This window comes from Narcine bancroftii, chromosome 2 (assembly GCF_036971445.1).
Source record: "Narcine bancroftii isolate sNarBan1 chromosome 2, sNarBan1.hap1, whole genome shotgun sequence".
NCBI classification, from domain to species: Eukaryota; Metazoa; Chordata; class Chondrichthyes; order Torpediniformes; family Narcinidae; genus Narcine; species Narcine bancroftii.
In genome coordinates this window covers 146,600,171-146,623,809 of record NC_091470.1, presented here as the reverse complement: position 1 = coordinate 146,623,809, position 23,639 = coordinate 146,600,171, and the positions used below count along the sequence as shown (strand labels likewise).

At 41.8% G+C, this 23,639-nt stretch overlaps 1 protein-coding gene across 14 annotated transcripts in view; it reads right to left on the bottom strand.

Annotated features, from left to right (window-relative positions):
* The window catches only part of kif1b (kinesin family member 1B), a 222,730-nt gene that overhangs the window by 146,198 nt on the left and 52,893 nt on the right, over positions 1–23,639 (bottom strand). For all 14 annotated transcript variants that reach the window (XM_069918476.1, XM_069918472.1, XM_069918462.1 and 11 more), the window contains one exon: positions 796–872. In XM_069918476.1, coding sequence (XP_069774577.1) covers positions 796–872 — 77 coding nt within the window. The remainder of the gene's footprint in view (positions 1–795; positions 873–23,639) is intronic.

The following is a 23,639-nucleotide window of genomic DNA, read 5'->3' as shown; positions in this document are numbered from 1 at the left end:
TCTACTCTCTCTCAGCTTGCAAATTATTCTTTCCCAAGTTTCTATCCAATTCCCTTGTGAAAGCTTTGATTAATTCCATTTCTTCATCTCCTACGCTCTGGCTTCAAGGAAATGTCCTCACCATCTCCTTTGCATATTTTGGCATCATGCTTACAAGTGTGCCCCAATTCCTTGAACTATCGAAAACAAATTCCAACCACTTTCTCTAACTACAATCAGTCAAGATCTGTCAACTCCTTCTCAAATTTCTTCCACGGTGCTTTAAAGGAGAGGAAGTATCATTAGAGCACTAGAAAACAGGATCAGGAAGAGGCCACACTCCATCAAACCTGCTCGCCACTCAATATCATCATGGCTGATCTACAATGGCCCTCATTTCTGCATCTGAGCCAGTTTCCCATGTTCATCTTGTCTATCCAGCTCAACTACACATGCTCCAAATGAGCTCGTTTCCACAGCCAGCTAGGGGAGAAAATCCCACTGATTCATTGCCTTCAGTTTCAATTGGGTTGAAATCAGGTTCAGAATTGTAGTGTTTCTCAACGATGCCGATATATGATCCAATCAGAATGCAGATGGAGTAAATGGACACAAGGGGAGGAAGTTGCATGCATACAACACAGTGAAAGCAATAGCCCACTGAAACAAACAACCCCAGACCCATTGGAAGACAGTGTCGCGCTTCTGGAACAAAAAGTTCCACTACCTACTTTTTCAATAAACGTGTAAAGACCAGGCATCAACAGCAATGGATGGTGATCTTGCTACGGGAGTGTATTTAGTTCAGGTACTTACCGAAGTGTGTGACCAGTAGGAGTAATCAAAGCTGAAGGTCTTTGGTGATTCCTTTGGATTCTTCGGGTTTATAATACCTGAAAAACAAGAAGTCAGAACATTTGTCAGTGAGTCACACTGAAGCTCCGACAATTGTTCAAGGAAGCCAACAGAAACTGGAGGGTCACCAACAAATCAATCCTCCACAAGCACATCTGCAAATGACAACTTTCTTTCTGCATTTCCTGTCTCCCACATTAAGATATTTTACAGGTCATTCTATAAATTGCTCCACCATTTGTCAACCTCAAAAATTATGGTCTGGTTAAAGGATGTTTGAGCACCAGTGTCATGACTGTACAATCACTAAATAAACATGAACAAGCAGTAGCAACTGTCGTATTGATTCCTCATCTGTATTCTCATTCAATTCAGCTCCAAATCTGATCAATGCAAATTCACTATGCCACCCAATCCTAAAAAATAAAGTACAAGAGATATCCTATTACACAGTGACCTAAACTTTGAAGATCATTTTGAAACCCAACTCTGACATTTTTATTGATTTTAATAAAGAACTTGTACAAACAAATAGGGTACAATTCAATAAGACAGTATGGACAGTTACATAAACTAAATAAGATCCAGTCCTCATCAAGGAAGGAGTAGTGGAGGGAGTCAAGAACTTCAAATTCCTGGGTGTCAACATCTCTGAGAATCTGTCCTGGAGCCTCCATGTTAATGCTCACCAGCAGCTATACTTTGTGAGATTTCATATGTCACTGAAGACTCTCAAAAATGTCTACTCGTATACCATGGAGAGCATTCTGGCTGGTTGCATCACTGCCTGGTATAGAGGTGTCAACTCTCAGGACAAAAATAAACTCCAGAGGGACATCACAAGCACCAACCTTCACTCCATCAAGGACATCTACATGAGGCAGTGTCTCAAAAGAGCAGCTTCTATCCTCAAAGAGCCCCACCACCCAGGCCATGCCCTTTTCACTCTGCTACCGTCGGGAAAAAGGTAGAGGAGTCTAAAAACGAGCATTCAAAGGTGCAAGGACAGCTTCTTCCCCGCTGCCATCGGATTGCTGAATGATCAATGAACCAAAGACACTGCCTCACATTTTGTGCTCTATTATTTATTATAATTTTTTATAGTAAAAGTTGTAAGATCTTTATAATATGTATATTTGCACTATCAATACCAAATTTCATGACGTTCAATGCAATAAATTCTGATTCTGAAGTTATTACATATATCACGAACATACATAAACTGTAAATCATATCTATAATTCATTCCAAATTGTATATACCTTTTTTTGGAAAAAATTAATAATATTAAAAAAAAGTAAAGAAATAGTAGAGGAGAAAAACTCAAACCCCTAACATAACCACACTACCAGATGCTATTTATGACTAGTACTAAAAGAAAAACATTGTATTTTAAGTCCATTAAAGATTTCCTTCTTTGAGAATTACAAACATTTTTAAAATGGCCTAATGGGTTAATTTGTCCAATTAAGAGGAGCCAAATTACATCTATTTTCTTTTGAGCTCAGAATAATGAAGGGCGATCTTATTGAAATACACAATTCTCAAAATACACAATTCTCAAAATGCTTCCACGAATGGGAGAATCTTGAACAAGGAATCAAAACTACGGGTTTGTTGGAATTTATTCCAAAAGTTGGTGAATCTCTGAAATCATGAGGTAGAGAAAAATGGTCAACATTTAAGAAACACAGACAAAACTAAACAAATTATTTCCCAGTTTTTAAAAACTGTGAAAAATGATTGGACTGTATTGATACAATAAAAAATAATTCAAACTAAAATCTCTCGCTAAACTCCAAAAATAAGGGCAGCATCTGTACAATCAAATAGGCTATCGATAAACCCCACCCATCTTTCAGACACAATTCCATTCAAATGGCTCATTCATGGAAATTTGGGCAAATGCCTCATCATTGATTCCAAGATCATCCTAAATACTCAAACGAAAACCAACACTCAGCATTCATAACTTAAAAGGACAAGCTCCAAAAATAGACACAGTTGTTAGTCCGCTTGAAGTGTTAGTATTATATATTTATGGAAAATAGATATCATAAATTGGCCTTTAACTTTTGTTAAGAATCTTCCCTGGTTCCAACTGCAATCAATTATTATCTTAACCGAGAATTGCTTGGAACCAGCTTCTCCCATACAACATCAAAAACATTGCTTTAATCTTCATTTAAGAAGCACTTAAGTTCAAAGCAAAATACGGTGAGAGTACTTTCAAAGCTAAGTTTAATTTCATTCATTTTGTAAAATTTAGAGATTGAAGAAATTAAGTTACCACCCCTTAACGCGGTCCACAAGCCCCTTCCACCCAAATACACCCACGTGACCAATTAACCTATCCACCCTGTACACTTTTGAAATGTGGGAAGCATTGTACTAATCACGCTGCCGAAGTTCCTGTAGTACAGCCACGACTCCCACAAGCAGTGAGGTAATTATGACCAGGCCACGACTCCCACAAGCAGAGAGGTAATTATGACCAGAGTGATTATTGTTTGTGAACTTCTTTAAAATAGCATGCGGAATTGCTTACATGCAGGAAATATGTTGCTTAACATTTCAATTGGACACGTGATCCCCTACCCTCAGCATCACACGCGTACCATTTTATGCTCAAGTCCCTGCTGCCTCCATATCAGTTTCTTTCAGCTATCTGTCCAACCCAACCTCAAACCTCAACATGACCCCTGAATCATTAAATTGAAACTTCATAATCTTTTGATCGTTAAAAAAAAATTCTCCTTCTCCATCCAAAGTCTCAGTTTAATCCCCACCACATCCCCTTGTGGTATAAGATACATGTAACGGCAATGTTATTCTTGGCCTGACAACAAAGTTTGGTCATTCTTCTGTCATTCAATCCAGAAAATCTCAATGCAGTGTTGGACTCAGATTTTAGACAACAATACTGCACAATGCATTTTTTTCAAATTTAATTGGAAAATTTTTTCAGTTAGCACTTTATTCCATACTTTGCACGGACTATAAATAGACTTTGCTGTGTAAAAAGCTGCTGTTACTGGAAATCTGAAAATGTGCAACAGGTCAGACAGCATCTTTCACAATTGTACCATCCTTCGAAATAATGGAGAACAAGACGTTGTTAAAATCTTCTCCATCCATCTCTGCCTAAAATCTGATTCAACCCACACAAGCAGCACCTTGGCAAAGGCCTGCTTCCACATGGATGAGATGCAAACTGGAAACAGTTACCTCTGAGAAAGACAGAATGGTTCAGGTTGTTTTAATTAAACGGGCAAATTTAATTAAACTGCACAGAATTATGCAAAGTCGATATTGAATTAAAAAGTCAACATCTCCCTCAGGAGAGTGGCATTTGAGGAAAGGAGGAGTCTTGGTTATAGTTCATGGGAAAATATCCAAGATTTCATGTTTTAGTTTATTTTGCATTTTCTATCCTCCGTTTATCCAGATGTGGATGATTAAAATTCTTTGCTTCTGACTTTGTCAGAAGTATATGAAGATTTTGACTGATTGAGACAAACATACAAGCTGTTTTTCCATAAACTGATTCCATCTGTCCAGCAACTTCCATTCTTACTCTCCTCTCCCACCTCCTCCCGCTCTGAGTACTCTCTCCATTTCACCCACCTCCCCCCTTCCAGTGCTCTCAATCTCTCCCACCACCTCCTCACAGTGTCTCTTCACCTCTCCCCTCACAGTCGTCTCTCCATCTCTCCCATCTTCTGTCCAACACAGTACCATATCTTAGCCCCTTCCTAACTTGGTACACCTTGATATGATTGTTATCTCCCCTTCCCACGAGTCACTGTAACGGGTTCTGGAACACTGATATTTCACCCCATGACAATTGCCTGATGTCTTTCATCCTCTTTTGGTTTCCTGAAGTCTCCAGCCTCAGCATTTTGGATGTTCCTCCAAACAGACGAGCTGTTCTCATGAGTAAATGCTTCAATAGCAACGGCACAGATTTAAAATATAATGAATAAGTTATGAGAGTTTATTGCCATCTACTTAAATACAATGAACAGATGCACCAAACTTCTTAGTTGCGGCAGCAAACAGGAAGGTAACACACACCATCAAAATAATTACATACAATAAATTAAAAAATGCCAAAACAGAAATACAGGTAATTAATATCTTTGGCTTGGCTTCGCTGATGAAGATTTATGGAGGGGTATGTCCACGTCTGCTGCAGGCTCGTTGGTGACTGACAAGTCCGATGCGGGACAGGCAGGCACGGTTGCAGCAGTTGCAAGGGAAAATTGGTTGGTTTGAGTTGGGTGTTGGGTTTTTCCTCCTTTGTCTTTTGTCAGTGAGGTGGGCTCTGCAGTCTTCTTCAAAGGAGGTTGCTGCCCGCCGAACTGTGAGGCGCCAAGATGCACGGTTTGAGGTGATATCAGCCCACTGACAGTGGTCAATGTGGCAGGCACCAAGGACTAAGTAGTCCTTGTACCTCTTCTTTGGTGCACCTCTGTCTCGGTGGCCAGTGGAGAGCTCGCCATATAACACAATCTTGGGAAGGCGATGGTCCTCCATTCTGGAGACGTGACCCACCCAGCGCATTTGGGTCTTTAGCAGCATGGATTCGATGCTTGCGGACTCTGCCAGCTCGAATACTTCGATGTTGGTGATGAAGTCATTCCCATGAATGTTGAGGATGGAGCGGAGACAGCGCTGATGGAAGCGTTCTAGGAGCCGTAGGTGATGCCGGTAGAGGACCCATGATTCGGAGCCGAACAGGAGTGTGGGTATGACAACGACTCTGTACACGCTGATCTTTGTGTGTTTCTTCAGGTGGTTGTTTTTCCAGACTCATTTGTGTAGTCTTCTAAAGGCCCTATTTGCCTTGGCGAGTCTGTTGTCTATCTCTTTGTCGATCCTTGCATCAGATGAAATGGTGCAGCCGAGGTAAGTAAACTGGTTGACCGTTTTGAGTTCTGTGTGCCCGATGGAGATGTTGGGGAGGGGGGGGGGGGGCTGGTAGTCATGGTGGGGAGCTGGCTGATGGAGGACCTCAGTTTTCTTCAGGCTGACTTCCAGGCCAAACATTTTGGCAGTTTCCGCAATGCAGGACGTCATGCGCTGGAGAGCTGGCTCTGAATGGGCAACTAAAGCGGCATCGTCTGCAAAGAGTAGTTCACGGACAAGTTGCTCTTGTGTCTTGGTGTGAGCTTGCAGGCGCCTCAGATTGAAGAGACTGCCATCCTTGCGGTACTGGATGTAAACAGCGTCTTCATTGTTGAGGTCTTTCATGGCTTCTTTCAGCATCATGCTGAAGAAGATAGTAAAGAGGGTTGGTGTGAGGACGCAGCCTTGCTTCACGTCATTGTCAATGGAGAAGGGTTCGGAGAGCTCATTGCTGTATCTGACCCAACCTTGTTGGTTTTCGTGCAGTTGGATAGCCATGTTGAGGAACTTGGGGGGGGGCATCCCAGGCACTCTAGTATTTGCCAAAGCCCTTTCCTGCTCATGGTGTCAAAGGCTTTGGTGAGGTCAACAAAGGTGATGTAGCATGCTGGCATGCTCAAGCTAGCATGCTGGAACATCAAGGCTGACAGCCACCAACCTGAACGTCGGTCTGCCCTCATCGCACATGAACTCCTCAGACTCGACATCAACATAGCCGCTCTCAGCGAAGTCCACCTTGCAGATGTATGCAGCCTCCAAGAACATGGCGCGGGCTACACACTCTACTGGTCTGGCAAGCCTCAGGCTGAACGACGCCTATCTGGTGTTGGCTTCATGGTCAAGAACTCCATTGCCTCCAAACTCGAAAACCTCCCGACAGGCCACTCTGACCGGATCATGTCCATGCGACTCCCCCTTCAAAACAAGCGACGCATCACTCTCATCAGTGTCTATGCTCCAACCCTTCAGGTGGAACCAGCAGAAAAGGACAAGTTCTACACTGATCTGCGCAACCTCATCCAACGCACCCCTACAGCCGACAAGGTTGTCATCCTTGGCGACTTCAACGCTCACGTCGGCAAAGACTCATAAACCTGGCCAGGAATCCTTGTCCAGAAGTATATGAAGATTTTGACTGATTGAGACAAACATACAAGCTGTTTTTCCATAAACTGATTCCATCTGTCCAGCAACTTCCATTCTTACTCTCCTCTCCCACCTCCTCCCGCTCTGAGTACTCTCTCCATTGAGAGAGGGGGGGGGTTTAAAAGAAACAAGAGAAGTCAATGTTAATACAATCCTTTTGGAAGGTGCCAAAATGGAAGATGAGGTGTTATTGGTCTGGACCAGATAAACATCCCTGTTTTGCATGGTGTCGGCAAGTACAATGACAACGGGCGCCTCCTGTTTGAACTCTATGCAGAACAGCGGCTTGTCATTACTAACACCCTTTTCCAGCAGAGAGACAGCCTGAAGACTACCTGGATGCATCCCCGATCCAAACACTGGCACCTCCTGGACTACGTTCTGGTGCGAGGAAGAGACAAATGAGATGTGCTCCACACCAGGGTCATGCCCAGGGTGGAATGCCACACTGACCACTGGCTTGTTCGCTGCAAGGTCAACCTTCACTTCAAGCCAAAGTTCAAGAACAGTGGAGCGCCCAGAAAGAGGAAACTTGCAGTCGGACGCAGTGAGAGGAAACTTCCAGGCAAACCTCCAAGCAAAGCTCAAGGATGCAAACTGCCTCACGGACACGTCTCCTGAACCCTCTGGGATCAGCTGAAAATGGCCATACAGGTAATTAATATCAAAGACCAGATAAACATCCACAGTGGCAGTTAATTCAAGAAAAAAAGGGACGCTTCAGTTGTGCAACAGATTATTTGGTGGTTCCAGGCTAGTTTACAGTCAGTGTGGTCTGAGGAGGGTCATGACCCTAATATCTGTTTTGCGAAAAACAGCCTTTCAACTTGGAGGTCAGACTTCGTGTCGAGAGTGATGGGGGTGCTCTGCGATGTTGGCTGCCTTCGAGGTAGCATCTCATATAGATGGATGATAGGTCAGTGTAGGGATGAATTTGGCCAGGTTTGCCACTCTGTGGCTTTTTCCATCCCCGCATACCCGAGTTACCATATCAGATCACAAAGAGAGCAGCGGGAGGTGGGGCCAAGAGTGGAGCATGGAAAATATTGGGCAAAGGATGTAAGAATACACTGCCTGCAAGAGTGAAGGAATGGAATCCATAATAAAAACACAGTAAATACCGCCAATCTAGCAGAATCGATTGGAGGTATATATAACCGATGTCTTGGGTCTGAGCCCTTAAAGATATAAGCAAAAAGCAGGCAAGCCTCTTAATAAAAGAAATAGAGAAAGGGGGAAGAATGGAAGAGGCAGACCAACAGCCAAGGTGTTAATTGGCTAGATGAGGAAAGGTGAGAATTGATTTTATCTCAGTGAAAAGAGTCAGAGAGAAAGGGAAGAGATTCAGAATTAAAGGAAAAGAGACAAGGGGAAGAAGTGGGGGGGGGGGGTTTAAAAGAAACAAGAGAAGTCAATGTTAATACAATCCTTTTGGAAGGTGCCAAAATGGAAGATGAGGTGTTATTGGTCTGGACTCCTCCCCCTTCCATTCTTCTCCCTTTCTCTCCTGGTTTTTAAATTCAGATGCCTGTCTGCTTTTTGCTTACATCTTGAAGAAGGGCCCAGGCCCGAAATCCTGGTAATATATGGATGCAGTCAGACCGGCCGAGTTCTTCCAGCATTTCGGCGTGTTTTTATGACAATCACAGCATCTTCCACCTTTCACTCCGATTCCATGACCTTCAGGTGTAACCATTTCAGTCAACAAGGCCCAGAGAATTGCAAGTTTACACTAATCATTCAAGGTCATCACAAAACCAACGAAGCTCCTGTTTGAGAGGAAAATAATGTTGGAAATCCAAACATTTCTGAACAGAAGATCTACAGCCATTCTGGAAGCCACTGAATTTAAACTTCACCAGGAATAAATTAAATAAAATCTGCAATTTCTAAGAAAATGCTAGGTATTAGTAATGACTAGCATTGCAAGTTAGCAAGGTCTCTATCACTCATCTGATTCATTAACATCCCACTGGAAAGTAAGTCCAATGAAAATGAACACTTAATCCACAGTTCCACCAAGCCATAAGCATTGGAAGCACAAGGACTTTTCGACAAGGTGACGCATCATCACTTTCTAAAGGGTAATGTGGCATGTAATAAATAAACAGCCTTACACCAGGTAATAACTCTATAGCCTTTAATTGGAATGTAATGTGTTTAACTCTCAGGCCATCCAAGGCAATGGTCCTAATGGTGAATTAATCAGAGGATGTTGTCTTTTGAATGAGACACTGACTCAGGGCGGATTCATATAGATTCCACTCTTTTCTCAAAGGAGAGTTCTTAGAAATTGTCCTGATCAATGTTTGCTCCTTAATTAACACATTAAAACAAGAGAAATTAAAACTCTTTGTTTCCAGCACTTATGGGGATTGGTAGATGCCGGTTAAGTGAATTTTTCTGGTTGCTTGGGATTGTGTGTTGTGTAATTGGCAAAGTAACAGTGGGGCATAATAATTTTAACCTTTTTTATTTTTTACTTATTTATTTTGAGATTTTTTTGCCATTTGATTGGATTCCGGATAACAGGAGTTTATTTCCAGATAAACACTCCAAATCCCACAAAAAAAATTATTTAAAATGACCTTCAATCTTCAATAAGCAGGGAGTTTTAAACAAGGAGGCTTACAACTGCCAAACTTTAAAAATTATTATAGAGCCGCACAATTAAGATACCTATCAGATTTTTATCAAACAAGGGAAAAGCCAGATTGGACTAGATTAGAATTAGATAAAATAGGGGAGAAGATACCTGAACATATATTATATAAATGGGATGAAAAATTGGTACAACGTAGGAATTCTCCAGTATTACATCATCTGCTCAATATTTGGAAGAAGATTCATGTAGAAAGGAATAAAACAAATTACCAACTACCAAAACTAATACTGACGCAAAATCAGCTAATCCCTTTTACAATAAATAACCTTTCCTTTAGAGAATGGGAGAAAAAAGGGATCAAAAGAATAGAAAATTGCTTTTCGGGAAATAAATTATTATCCTTTGAACAAATGAAGGATAAATATAATATAACTCACGATACAGTGTTGGCATACTACCAACTGAAATCCTACTTGAAGGAGAAATTGGGAAGCAGTCTGAGGTTACCAGAGGGAAGTAATTTTGAATATGTGATTACAGACACAATGATAATCAAAAAATTTATAACAAACATGTATATTAAACTACAAGAAAAGGAGAATGAGGAAACAAATGGTAAAACTAAACAAAAATGGGAACAAGATCTAAACATAAAGATAAAGAAGGAAACATGGGAGAAGTTATGCTCAGGAACTATGAGAAATACAATAAATACGAGGTTACATATGATACAATATAACTGGATACACAGGCTATATATTACACCTCAAAAGTTAAATAAATGGGACCCAACAGTATCAGACAGATGTTTTCGCTGTAAAAAGGAAATGGGAACAACAATTCATGCAATCTGGACAGGTGAGAAAGTAGAAAAATTTTGGGAAGATCTAAACCAGATATTAAATAAAATCACAAAAAGCAATATACCAAAAAACCCAGAGATCTTCCTCCAAAGTAACATAAAAAACAAAGAATTTGGACTTGATTTGGATGGTGCACAAAAAAGATTTGTTAGGATAGCCCTAGCTGTAGCAAAAAAATGTATTATGTCAGCCTGGAAATTAGAAGATAACTTGAGAATACAACAATGGTATATAGAAATGAATAAATGTATTCCATTAGAAAAAATAACATATAATTTAAGAAATAATATTACAATATTTGAACAAATATGGGAGCCTTACATGAAACATAATAGAGAAAACCTACCGGGGACATCTACCACCTAAAATGACAGAAGGAGAAGAGAATGAAAAGAATTGACTCAGTGGAATTTCTTGTTTATTTTTATTGAGTGACAACGGGTTTAATGTATCTTAGATTCTGAACTTTAAATGAATGGGAGGGGAGGTAGGGAGGGTGGGATGGGAAGAGGGGGGGAGAAAACGACACTATATATTTGAAAAGGAAAATGTATGTATCTTGATCAATGTGGTTTATAGTGTGAAAAATAAAAAATAAGCAGGGAGTTTGTGATTTGGTGGTGCCAGATCAGCAGATTTTCCAGACCACTGATGTCACCTCCCATTACTACTCAAAAACTGAGATTTCAGATTTATTGTCAGAGAACATACATGACATCACATACAACCCTGAGATACATTTTTCTTGCACGTGTGGCAGAATTGCCACTAATTGGTAGTGCAAAAAAAAACTGTACACAGCATAAAACATGGAAACAAAAACATAAACTTAGTTCACTTTTTAAAAAAGTTTACTGTAATACATTTCCCAGAGAGCTTTAAGGGAGTAGGTGCTCTTGACCTTGACTCTGACTGAACATTCCCAAAGCAACACCCCGATTGCATTCTGGTCCACCAGCTTGTGTTCCAGAATCCAAAAATAGCATGACCATCAAAGTTTCCAAATATTCCCAATAGCGAAAACCTACCGGGGACAAACATTACCTAAGTTGATGGAAGAAGAAGGAAAGAAAAGAATGGACTCAGTAGAATTTCTGGTGTAATTTTGTTGAATGACAACATTGTCTGACTGGCTTAATGCAACCTAGATTGTATACCTAAAATGGATGAGAGGGGGGGTGGGGGTTGGTTTGGGAGGAAAGGGGGGGGGGGGGAGAAAAAGTCACTGTATATGTGTGAAAAAGAAATAGTGTATATCATGGCTAATGTGATTTATGGTGTGAAAAATAAAAAATTTTAAAAAAAAAGTTTCCAAATATTCCGATGCCATATTATCAAAGTTTTAGTGAATCTTTGTGGTTTGGCAAGGTAGACACACCTGACAAGGAATATATAGAATCTCCAAGATTCAAGTGCCATGACACTTGACAAGCCACAAAAAGGACTCCATCTAAGGCAGAATCATGTGGTGGTCTAATCCCAGGAGAACAGGAAGGACAACTGCATTTTCTAACACACAAATGAACAGAGAGCTCCAGTGCACCAAATCCAGGATACAGAAGAAAGCCAAAAGTCTAAGCGAGCTTGCCCACAGATTATTATAAACAAAAATAAAATTTATTGCAATATCAATTCTAAGTGACATTTCTGAAGTATCTACTCTGATCCTCCACAACTTGTGATATTGAAACAATCAATTTAAATAAAAACTTTATTAGTTTGTTAATGTTGCAGAGAAGAATCTGCAGTATCCCGAGAATGCAAACAGCTCTACTTCTGAAAGACCGCAAAACAACTGCTGACACGAGCACAGCTTCCTTTGTAGCACACAAAAATAGATGTTTTTTTCTCCTGCATGGCACAAGATCATTTAACACATCTTGCTGTCACTTTTCTCCAATCCTGAATTATAGAATTACATTTTCACTCAAGGGAAAGCAGCCACTGTATCACAGTCTAATTTGCTTTGCTCATTTCAGAGAGCATTCTCACCTTTCCTCATCTTTGTTCATTACATTCAGCAGCAGGAATTAATATATTTGAGGATCATGTTAACATTAAGAAAATTATAGCTGTATTTTTTTTCTTGTTATTCTATAATTATTTATACAGAGTCCAATCTTCTTGCTAAATAATTTTTTGGGGCACTTGCATTGTTTTTCAAAAGCCTTAGGTATCTGGCGCTGTGGACAGAGACTCTGAGAGGTCACTGCAATGTCAGCTGGGGCTTCCTCAAGCCTTGAATCAGAAAGTTGTGTGTTCGTCTCAAGTCCATTCAAGGTGCCAATGGTGCACTGTCAGAGGATGTTGTCCTTTGGAATGAGACACTGGACCAAGGCTGATTTACATAGATTCTACTCTTTCGTAGAATCAGAGTTCTCAAGAATCATCTTGATCCAACATTTAACACAAAATTAAAACAAAGTATTACCTGGTTTGTTACCAGACTGCTTCTGAGTCAGTGCTCCATGCAAAGCTGGTTGCTGGATTTCCTACTACAAGAATTACTACATTTTACACCTTGGCTGTAGACCATTTTGAATGAGACGTGAAAAATGGTATTTCAAATTGAAGAGTCCAGAAAACAGAAAATGTTTGATTCTCAATCCTCCGGAGGGAATACCAACTGAACATTAGAAAAAGGAATTTATGATGGGAGGCATGGTTAGCGTAGCAGTTAGTGCAACGCTATTTCAGCGCCAGTGACCTGAGTCAAATTTGGGACTGTCTCTAAGGAGTTTGTACATTCTCTCCATGTCTGTATGGGGCATTCTAGTTTCGTCACACCCTTGAAGACATATGGGGGTTGATGCCAATTTGGGTGTATTTGGGGCAACATAGGCTCGTGGGCCAGAATGGCCTGATACCGTGCTGCATGTCTAAAAAAGTGAGGCTGCACTCAATGGATCTGCAAATAAATAATGCTACAGTTGACAAGTTTTTGTTGTATTCCATTCGAGTAAATATTCTGCACAGACGTTACTAATATGCCTCATTGATTTGCTGGTAAAATGTACCGTTACCTTAATTATGAACTCAACCACACAAACATTGCAAATGTGCAAGTTTGCAGTATTGATTCTATAATTATTTACACAGAGTCCAATCTTCTTGCTAAATAATTTTTGGGGGCACTTGCCTTGTTTTTCAGAAGCCTTAGGTATCTGGCGCTGTGGACAGAGACTCTGAGAGGTCACTGCAATGTCAGCTGGGGCTCCCTCAAGCCTTGAATCAGAAGGTGTGTGTTCGTCTCAGTCCATTAAAGGTGCCAATGGTGCATTGTCTACATTACTACTATAGATGCAATTAGTTTTGAAAATACAGGTGTTTGCTGGATTGGTCCATTTTTTTTGAGTTAACACCACTATTTGGATATGAACCTGAAAGGTGCAGATGGCCATATGCAATTTAAGAATCTCCTAAAATTAGCAGAGGGACCAAAAACTTAAAACAAGAGGGGTTTGGAAGGATATGGTCCAGGTGTAGATCAGTGGGACAAGGCAGAAAAATAGTTTGGCACAGACTAGAAGGGCCAAATGGCCCATTTGTCTGCTGTAGTAACGCTTCATGGTTTTAAAACCAGTGATATTGCAATGCAGTCAAATCGTCTAAGGAAATTTGACAGGGAGAGGGATGAAAATATATCTGCTACAGAACAATTTCCTTTTCAAAATGTCAAATTTTCTTAAGATACGATAACATGAGTTAATGTTTGCTGAAGAGTTTTTTTGATTGGACAGGAACAACAGGAGCCAAAATCTTAGAAGTACTGTATCTGTCATTATCTGACTTCTCATCAGTTACCCATATCCCCAACATCATGACTCTCTCTGGAGAATCTGTGACTAATAAACACAGATGTGTACATTGAGACAATGTTTTCACTCTCTGTTCCAGTGACAGAATGAAAAATCAAACAAATTGCACCTCCAGTTTCTCCCTGCGAGCAACTGGCCAACAATTTGAACTCCATACTCAGCAGTAACCTATTTTTCCCAAATGTGTTTAAAGCCATCTCCAACCATGGTGTGAAACACGAAAAGTCTGCAGACACTGTGATTGTAGCAGGAAGTGCCACACAATAGCATGGCTCTCCCGCTGACAACTCGTTTTAATTTTCCGCTCCATTCCCTTGCCAACATGTCTGTCCATGGTCTCCTGAACTGCTAGACTGAGACTACCTGCATATTGGAAGTACACCACCTCATCTTCATTCTGGGCACCCACCAACCAGATGGCATTAACATCGACTTCTCTGGTTTCCATTTACCTCCCCGTTCCCCTGGTCTCTTTTCCTCTAGCTCTCTCCTATTCCCTGTCTCCCCTTCAGAGCCAAAACTACCACACCTTCCCCCCACCCCCCACCTTTCCTCTATCAATTCTCACCTTTCCTCTCCTGACCTTACATCCAATTAACACCTTTTGTCTGTTGGACTGTACTCCTCTCCCTTCCCATTCTTCTTTCTCACCAGCTTTTTAATATAGGCCCCTTGCCTGCTTTGTGTTCACAGCATGAGGAAGGGCTTCAGTAAAGATATATGCCAGTCATATATCTTTACCTTCTGTGCATGCTACAAGACCGGCTGAGTTCCTTCAGCGTTTGTGTTCCAACCACGTCGTAGCTGCAAATGATGACCTTGCTTCTCTCCCACTCACCTTTATTTAAACCTTGCAATCATTAATCCATTAATCCTAATCCTGGGGTTTTCATTGATAACATGCTCAGGCCATCTAAAGTAACTGCTTTAAATAACAGCATCACAAATATACTTTGGTCTGTATCTTCAGCACATGTCTGGAGAACAATGACTGACAAAAGGTCAGCTGGTCCACCAAGTTGCGACTTCAGCCTGAAAAATTACAAATGGACCCAACAACCTGCTCCTCACAGACAGTTGCTTTGTACATGATACATTTACTTCTTATTTCCTGCACATTTATGCATTTACCCAACTTCCAAAATTCCACTATCACATCCGTTTCCACCACTAATCCGAGCAGCCCGTTCCAAGCACCTACCAGGGTGGGGGGAAAAAAATGCCCCACACATCTTCTACTCTGCACATCCCCCACCCCATGACAAATGTACATATTCTTTAAAAAAAAATTAAATTTCAACATACAGCACCATGAGCCCATGCCACACCCAATTATAACTAAATGACCTGCAAACCCCGGTACGTTTTGAACGGTGAGAGGAAACTGGAGCACCCAGAAGAAGCCCATGGAGACACAGGGAGAATGTACAAGCTCCTTACAGAAAGTGCTGGATTTGAACCCCGGTCCCAGTCGCTGGTGATGTAACAAAGTTGCAGTAACCATTATGCTAAATGCTCTGCCAAAGGGGGACTTTTTCTTAATCCCGCATTCACAGTGTGTGAATTTGATTGGAATGAATGATTGTTGCAGGATTGGATTTGCAATGCACTCAACAATTGGGGAGGGATGGCTTTTCTCTGCATTTTTAATAACAAATCAGCTGATTTCAGGGACAATGTTCTGAATTTCACAGTAGCATTTGAATGCAGAAATCCATAATGACTGTATATTAAGACAAATGCCACAAAAGTGGTAACTAAAATGGAAAAATTCATTAGGAAAATAGAACGTTATTTTTCACAAATGCAAATAAAAAATGCTGTGAAAATTCCACAGGTCAGTGTCATCTATTGAACAGTTCAGGATGTGGACCATACCATACCATAAACTCCTCCTTGCTCCACAGATGCGATAGACATAACATTTTTTTCAACATTTCTTGTTTTTATTTCAGTTGCTTGTACATGATATATTTCAGCAGTTTTATCTTTCATGTTCCAATTACTTTTCACTGTATGTTATACTCTTAACAAGGACTCAAAGGGGAAGCTTGAGCATTGCTCTTACACCAGCGAAAAGACCCTGACACAGATGGACGGCATTGGTATCGTAGAACACAGAGCATTCATCACGACCTACTCAGCTGACATCCACTGTGATTCACTCAAATAGATTTAGATTTTTGAAAAACTGTTAACATGCAGATGCTTTTGATACAATACCAACAGGAAAAGTCACTTAACTATCCCCACTCTAGGTGAATCTTAAAATGGGTTGAAAGAGGCCAATCATCATGCAGAGACATGAATGGAACAGAAAAGATGGGAAGGACTGAGATGGTTTTCAAGAGATTTACTGCAGTTATCCCAGAAATGAAGTTACATTGATGGACTGGAGAGCTGGTATTGTTTCCAGATCAAAAAAGGTGCAGATAGAAATAGCTCCCATTGCAGATGGATCAAGAACTTGAGGACAGAGGGAAATTCACTGGCAAAAGGACTACAAATAGCCGTGGGTGGGGTACAATTTTTTTGATTATTCAGCACGCAACTGGAATCGGGAATGTACTTAGCAAGGAGAGTGGTGAAAGCAGACCACATTGTGTGTATAGAGTGGAATTGGGTCTGCATTCAACAGGGGAAAAAAGCAGGGCAAGCTGAATTGCTCTTGTATAGAGTGTGATCAGCCCAATGGCTACCTTCTGCGCTGCAACCTTTCTGTGAAAATGTTCCAAGAGGAGTCACCATAGTTTTTTTTCCCCACAAACAGCCTCATTTAGATTAAATACCAAGATGCCAGGCTATATCAGCAGAGGATTTACGAGGTGTGTACGAGCCTCTGTCCAGGCTAAATTTTTGAAATGCATTCGAGAGTCATGATTAGCATTCAGGATCAGAAAGGGCAATAATCTTGTCAGCTCAATGGGATTGAGCCAAGAATACAGCAACTGGAATAGAGTATGCTGAAGTAGCAACCTATCTACCATGGGAGATTCTAAGGGCAGCATGGTTAGCTGTTACAGTGACTTGGTTCGAATCCCACACAGTAAGGAGTATATATGATCTCCCACTGTCTGCTTTAGTTTCCTCCAGGTGCTCTGGTTTCCTCCCACCAATCAAAATCTACCAGGTGTTTTGGCCAATTGGGCCACACAGGCTCGTGGGCCGAAAGGGCCAGTTACCATGCTGTATTTCTAAATTTAACTGCCCATGAGCCTGTCCAGTTTGAACAGTGGGAGGAAACCGGAAACCAGAGCCCACAAGAAAAACACACACAGATATAGGGAAACCGTAAAAACTCCTGACAGTGTGGGATTTGAACCCAGGTCCCAATTACTGGCGCTGTAACAGTATTGTGCTCACAACTAGACCAAATGTGCCATTCCTTGCTGTATATATCTGTCTGCCTAAATTTAAGCCTGTGATGATAAAACCAATGAAGGGGTCTCTATTTTCTGATTAGTTTCTCAGTTTCACTTTCATCCTTCTCCCCAAAGTACAGGGAGGAAAGGGTAAAATACTTTGAAACAGCGCAGCACAGTTAGCACAGCATTACAGTGCTAGTAACCCAGGTTCGAATCCAGCGCTGTAAGGAGTGTACATGTTCTCCCTGTGTCTCCAGGCGCTCCGGTTTTCCCACCCTCCAAAATGTACGGGATTGTAGATTATCTGGGTAGGTTTAAAAATATTGTAAGTCTATGACAAAACTGAAAATACTGTAGACCGGCAACGTTTTTAATGTTTTTCTTTCCACAAGTGCTGACAAGATTGCAGCATTTCCAGCGATTTTTGTTTAATTTCAGATTTTCAATATTTGCATTATTTCTAAGCAGCTGCAACTAATTTCAATATTTTCAGACATTCTTTAGCCCCAATCCCATGCCATCTCTCCATAACATTTGATGCCCTGAATATACCTGCTTATTTCTTGAAGAAGGTCTCAGGCCCGAAACAATCTATTTTTGTCTCCTATGGACACTGAAGACTGGCTTAGTTCCACCAGCATCTATCAATCTCCTCCTTAAGTACACCCAATGATTTGGTCTCCTCAGCCACCCGTGGTAGCAAAATCCAGAAGCTAAAGAAATTGCTCCACACCTCAGTTTTAAATAGGTGCCCTTCAATCCTCGTTTGCTTTCTTGTCCTTGAAATGCCTACCATGGGAGCTGTGCAATGTTGGACAAAAAGAGTCCTTCTAAGTAGAGGTGATGGACTTCAGGCTTCTGTACCTTCTGCCCGGAGGCAACAGCACAAAGAGCAGGGTGATTGAGGGACCTTTATGATGCGACTGCCTTTTTGAGGCAGTCCTTTATGATGCGACTGCCTTTGTTTGAGGCAGTCCTTGCTCAGACATCTTCAGTGGATGAGGGGGCAGTGCTGTGATGGACTTGGCATTCCTGGGCACTAGCTCAGACCTAAAGAACGTCAACTGCCTTTTACTTTCTCAGGATGCTGTGTCACCTGCTGAGTTTCTCCCGCACGCTACTCAAATTACCAATGTTTCAAAGCACAGTTGGAATTTGCACTGGTCATACTTAATAAATGAACTGATCAGTAGGTTGAAGCAGCTGATAACCAAATACAATAAAGGGCAAATCACTAAAAGAACAAAGAAACCACCTCCAGCATCAGGGTTCAGTAACTCACTATCACACAATGGTTCATCTTAACAAAGTCAGATTGACGGACAAGATGAAAGTAGAATTGATCATCCCTCTCCTCCTCCATATGCTCATGAGACCAGAACTTAAAAGCAAAGGAATTAGATTAATTATTCAGAGTTACTGCAAAAGACTGTGTTGTAAAGCAAATGAAAAGACAACCTTGGTTTTTATTTTTAAAAACATGGCTTGACATTAACCCTTCATAAAACACAGAGGGACAGAGAATGACAGCTTACTCAGAGTAATGACACTAATGGGAGAGCATCGATGAACTGGAATCATTCGATATGACATTAACTTTACAACAGGCAATGTTTAAAATGTCATTAGACAATCAAAGCACAGTTATAGCTAAGTAAAAATAGAATCGAGTTCATTGAAATCAAATGGTTTAACATTATATTTTTGTTATTCAACATATTTAGTCAATGCCTCGGATTTTTCCCACAGAATTTTTGAATGCTATTCTCAAGATTAGAATGGTACACGGTATAACCACGTTCACATTCATAAAATGTATTTTTAAAAAATGGGAGCCAACAACCCTCTGTCTCCATGCCCCAATAACCACCAACACCTCCCCAAACCTGCTCATCATCCAAAAGCTGTGACACCACTTCTTGACCCCTCCATCATCCTTGAAACTTAGTGTCCAAAAATCCATTCACAAAATAAACAATGATCACCCAGCCATGGGTTCCTTGGGTAAAGGATTCCAAAGATTCACAATCCAAATTTTTAAAAAAATCTCATTTCAAATTCTGAGATTTTCAGTTCCTTCAAGGAAAGACAGTAAAATAATCTACACCAATTCCACCAAAATTGCTACTAAAATTGTAGTATTCCTTCTCTATTTTACTAGTTCCTCCACCAGTTCACTCATTTTAAAAAAAATCTCATTTCAAATTCTGAGATTTTCAGTTCCTTCAAGGAAAGACAGTAAAATAATCTACACCAATTCCACCAAAATTGCTACTAAAATTGTAGTATTCCTTCTCTATTTTACTAGTTCCTCCACCAGTTCACTCATACCCTCAATAACTTGTTTGTTGTCATAAGCTATTGCCTCAGGTCCACCTTTGATACCTCATCCCGATCTGCTCACTGAACATCTCTCCCACCCCCAGGTTATTACCTTCCTGTTCCATTTCATGTCCCTAAACAAAATATTATGAAACTACAAGTATCTAGCACAATGACTGGATCAAGATAGCAGAGCGGGTGCAGCCCACAGTGGCTTCTTCAGTTGAGTGCAACAGGAACTCCCCAAATAGGCACCATGCATAATCTTTGAGTGGATGAGGATGGATACTGGAACACAAAGAGTCAGACATTGAAATTTTGGAATCTCCAAGCAAGAGCAAACCTCTGAAAGAGGCTGCAAAGTGTACACACTCAACTGCCGTGGGACAGAGCTAACTTAGTAAACTAAGTGGCTGAGGGGATCGAGTAGCCTCCAGTATTTGGTGCTGGAATTGACGTTGCCTGTTGCCGGGGATCATGGAGATTGCTTGGTGCAGTCAGAGGTGGTGTCTGGAGTGCCAGAGTCGTGGGCCTGGTTCGGGGGTCCTGAGAATGCGTGTGGACGATGCCTTAGCTTCGAACTCAAGAGACAGTAAACCGTGAGGTGGTTTCCCTTTAAAAAGCTAGTGGACAATTTCACAGGCAGAGTCCAGCAGATGCCAGTAAACCTGGAGCATGGTAGTAGCCCACAGTGGCCTTTTCAAATTGGGTGAACGGTCTTTTCATTTGTGTTAGAAGACATTTTAACATATAAGGACATATTTCGATCTGTCTCTTCAATAACCACGGCCCAGCCTCTGAAATTCAATGTATCGTGGCTCTGTTTTTTTAAATTTTCATTTTAAGAAGTTTCTGTGTAATTGGAGATGTGTCAGAAACAGCTTAATTTTGTGATATTTCACTGTCCCGCGGGGATATAGTGGCGACTAAGGCCCAAGATGGCAGCACAGCAGTCGCTCGCAGCGGCCTCTTCGGGACCTGGTGATTCTGTTCCTATGCTGTTAGTAATTTTATTTATTCAGTCGATCTGCATTGCACTCCATGGAGCAGCCTGGGCTGGTATAAAATCACCTGCCCATGATTTCCTACTAGCCCATGATCTGCCTCTAGAGGTGCATCTCCACTTTACTTGATGTACATTCTGATCATGCTCCTATAGCAACTTTAGATCCGATATTATTTATTGCTATGTATAAAACAAATGTAATATTACACAAAATTGCCTTTGGTCTGCCATAAGTTAGACAATGGTGTTATCTCAGATTTAGTGAGAATTCGTTCAGAAGCTCTGGAGTATAATGGGCATTTGTCCTACTGGAAAAGTGTCAAACACATGGTCACTAGGATATTGTACTATTTGCACTGGTAGAACCTCACATACTTCATCTCCAATGAATTCTATAAGCCTGGACTACCCCACGCTGTTTCACAAACTGGAATTGAATATTGACATATGTACAAAGCAACAGTAAAAAGCTTTTTGCATGTTATTCAGGCAAATCAAATTGTACAGCAAGAGGTGTTTCTTTCTCTTTGGCTTGGCTTCGCGGACGAAGATTTATGGAGGGGGTAAAAAGTCCACGTCAGCTGCAGGCTCGTTTGTGGCTGACCAGTCCGATGCGGGACAGGCAGACACGATTGCAGCGGTTGCAAGGGAAAATTGGTTGGTTGGGGTTGGGTGTTGGGTTTTTCCTCCTTTGCCTTTTGTCAGTGAGGTGGGCTCTGCGGTCTTCTTCAAAGGAGGCTGCTGCCCGCCAAACTGTGAGGCGCCAAGATGCACGGTTTGAGGCGTTATCAGCCCATTGGCGGTGGTCAATGTGGCAGGCACCAAGAGATTTCTTTAGGCAGTCCTTGTACCTTTTCTTTGGTGCACCTCTGTCACGGTGGCCAGTGGAGAGCTCGCCATATAATACGATCTTGGGAAGGCGATGGTCCTCCATTCTGGAGACGTGACCCATCCAGCGCAGCTGGATCTTCAGCAGCGTGGACTCGATGCTGTCGACCTCTGCCATCTCGAGTACCTCGACGTTAGGGGTGTGAGCGCTCCAATGGATGTTGAGGATGGAGCGGAGACAACGCTGGTGGAAGCGTTCTAGGAGCCGTAGGTGGTGCCGGTAGAGGACCCATGATTCGGAGCCGAACAGGAGTGTGGGTATGACAACGGCTCTGTATACGCTTATCTTTGTGAGGTTTTTCAGTTGGTTGTTTTTCCAGACTCTTTTGTGTAGTCTTCCAAAGGCGCTATTTGCCTTGGCGAGTCTGTTGTCTATCTCATTGTCGATCCTTGCATCTGATGAAATGGTGCAGCCGAGATAGGTAAACTGGTTGACCGTTTTGAGTTTTGTGTGCCCGATGGAGATGTGGGGGGGCTGGTAGTCATGGTGGGGAGCTGGCTGATGGAGGACCTCAGTTTTCTTCAGGCTGACTTCCAGGCCAAACATTTTGGCAGTTTCCGCAAAGCAGGACGTCAAGCGCTGAAGAGCTGGCTCTGAATGGGCAACTAAAGCGGCATCATCTGCAAAGAGTAGTTCACGGACAAGTTTCTCTTGTGTCTTGGTGTGAGCTTGCAGGCGCCTCAGATTGAAGAGACTGCCATCCGTGCGGTACCGGATGTAAACAGCATCTTCATTGTTGGGATCTTTCATGGCTTGGTTCAGCATCATGCTGAAGAAGATTGAAAAGAGGGTTGGTGCGAGAACACAGCCTTGCTTCACGCCATTGTTAATGGAGAAGGGTTCAGAGAGCTCATTGCTGTATCTGACCCGACCTTGCTGGTTTTCGTGCAGTTGGATAATCATGTTGAGGAACTTTGGGGGACATCCGATGCGCTCTAGTATTTGCCAAAGCCCTTTCCTGCTCACGGTGTCGAAGGCTTTGGTGAGGTCAACAAAGGTGATGTAGAGTCCTTTGTTTTGTTCTCTGCACTTTTCTTGGAGCTGTCTGAGGGCAAAGACCATGTCAGTGGTTCCTCTGTTTGCGCGAAAGCCGCACTGTGATTCTGGGAGAATATTCTCAGCAACACTAGGTATTATTCTATTTAGTAGAATCCTAGCGAAGATTTTGCCTGCAATGGAGAGCAACGTGATTCCCCTGTAGTTTGAGCAGTCTGATTTCTCGCCTTTGTTTTTGTACAGGGTGATGATGGCAAAGTCCTCCTCAGCGACAAGATCTCCATCCTCAACCGATGGTCAGAACACTTCCAATCTCTTTTCAGTACCAACCGCTCAGTCCAAGATTCCGCCCTGCTCCAGCTCCCTCAACAGCCCCTAAGGCTAGAGCTGGATGAGGTTCCCACCCTGGATGAGACATATAAGGCAATCGAACAACTGAAAAGTGGCAAAGCAGCAGGTATGGATGGAATCCCCCCAGAAGTCTGGAAGGCTGGCGGCAAAACTCTGCATGCCAAACTGCATGAGTTTTTCAAGCTTTGTTGGGACCAAGGTAAACTGCCTCAGGATCTTCGTGATGCCACCATCATCACCCTGTACAAAAACAAAGGCGAGCAAGAGGTGTAATAGCAACAATATAAACAAATAAGCAGCAGGGTAGGGAGTGGTGCTACATCAAGTCAAATAGCACAGTGTACAGAGAAAAAGTCGTTAAAAGTGATGAACAGCATTAGTTTTTGCCAGTGAGAGATCCATTTATAAGTCTGATAACAACAGGAAAGCAACTATTTTCAAGCATTCTACTGACTGGCCCAATGCAGTCACAGCTGTCATCTGCTTCTCACCATGCTGCTTTAGACAGAGTGTAAAAGGGTTAAATTAATCAA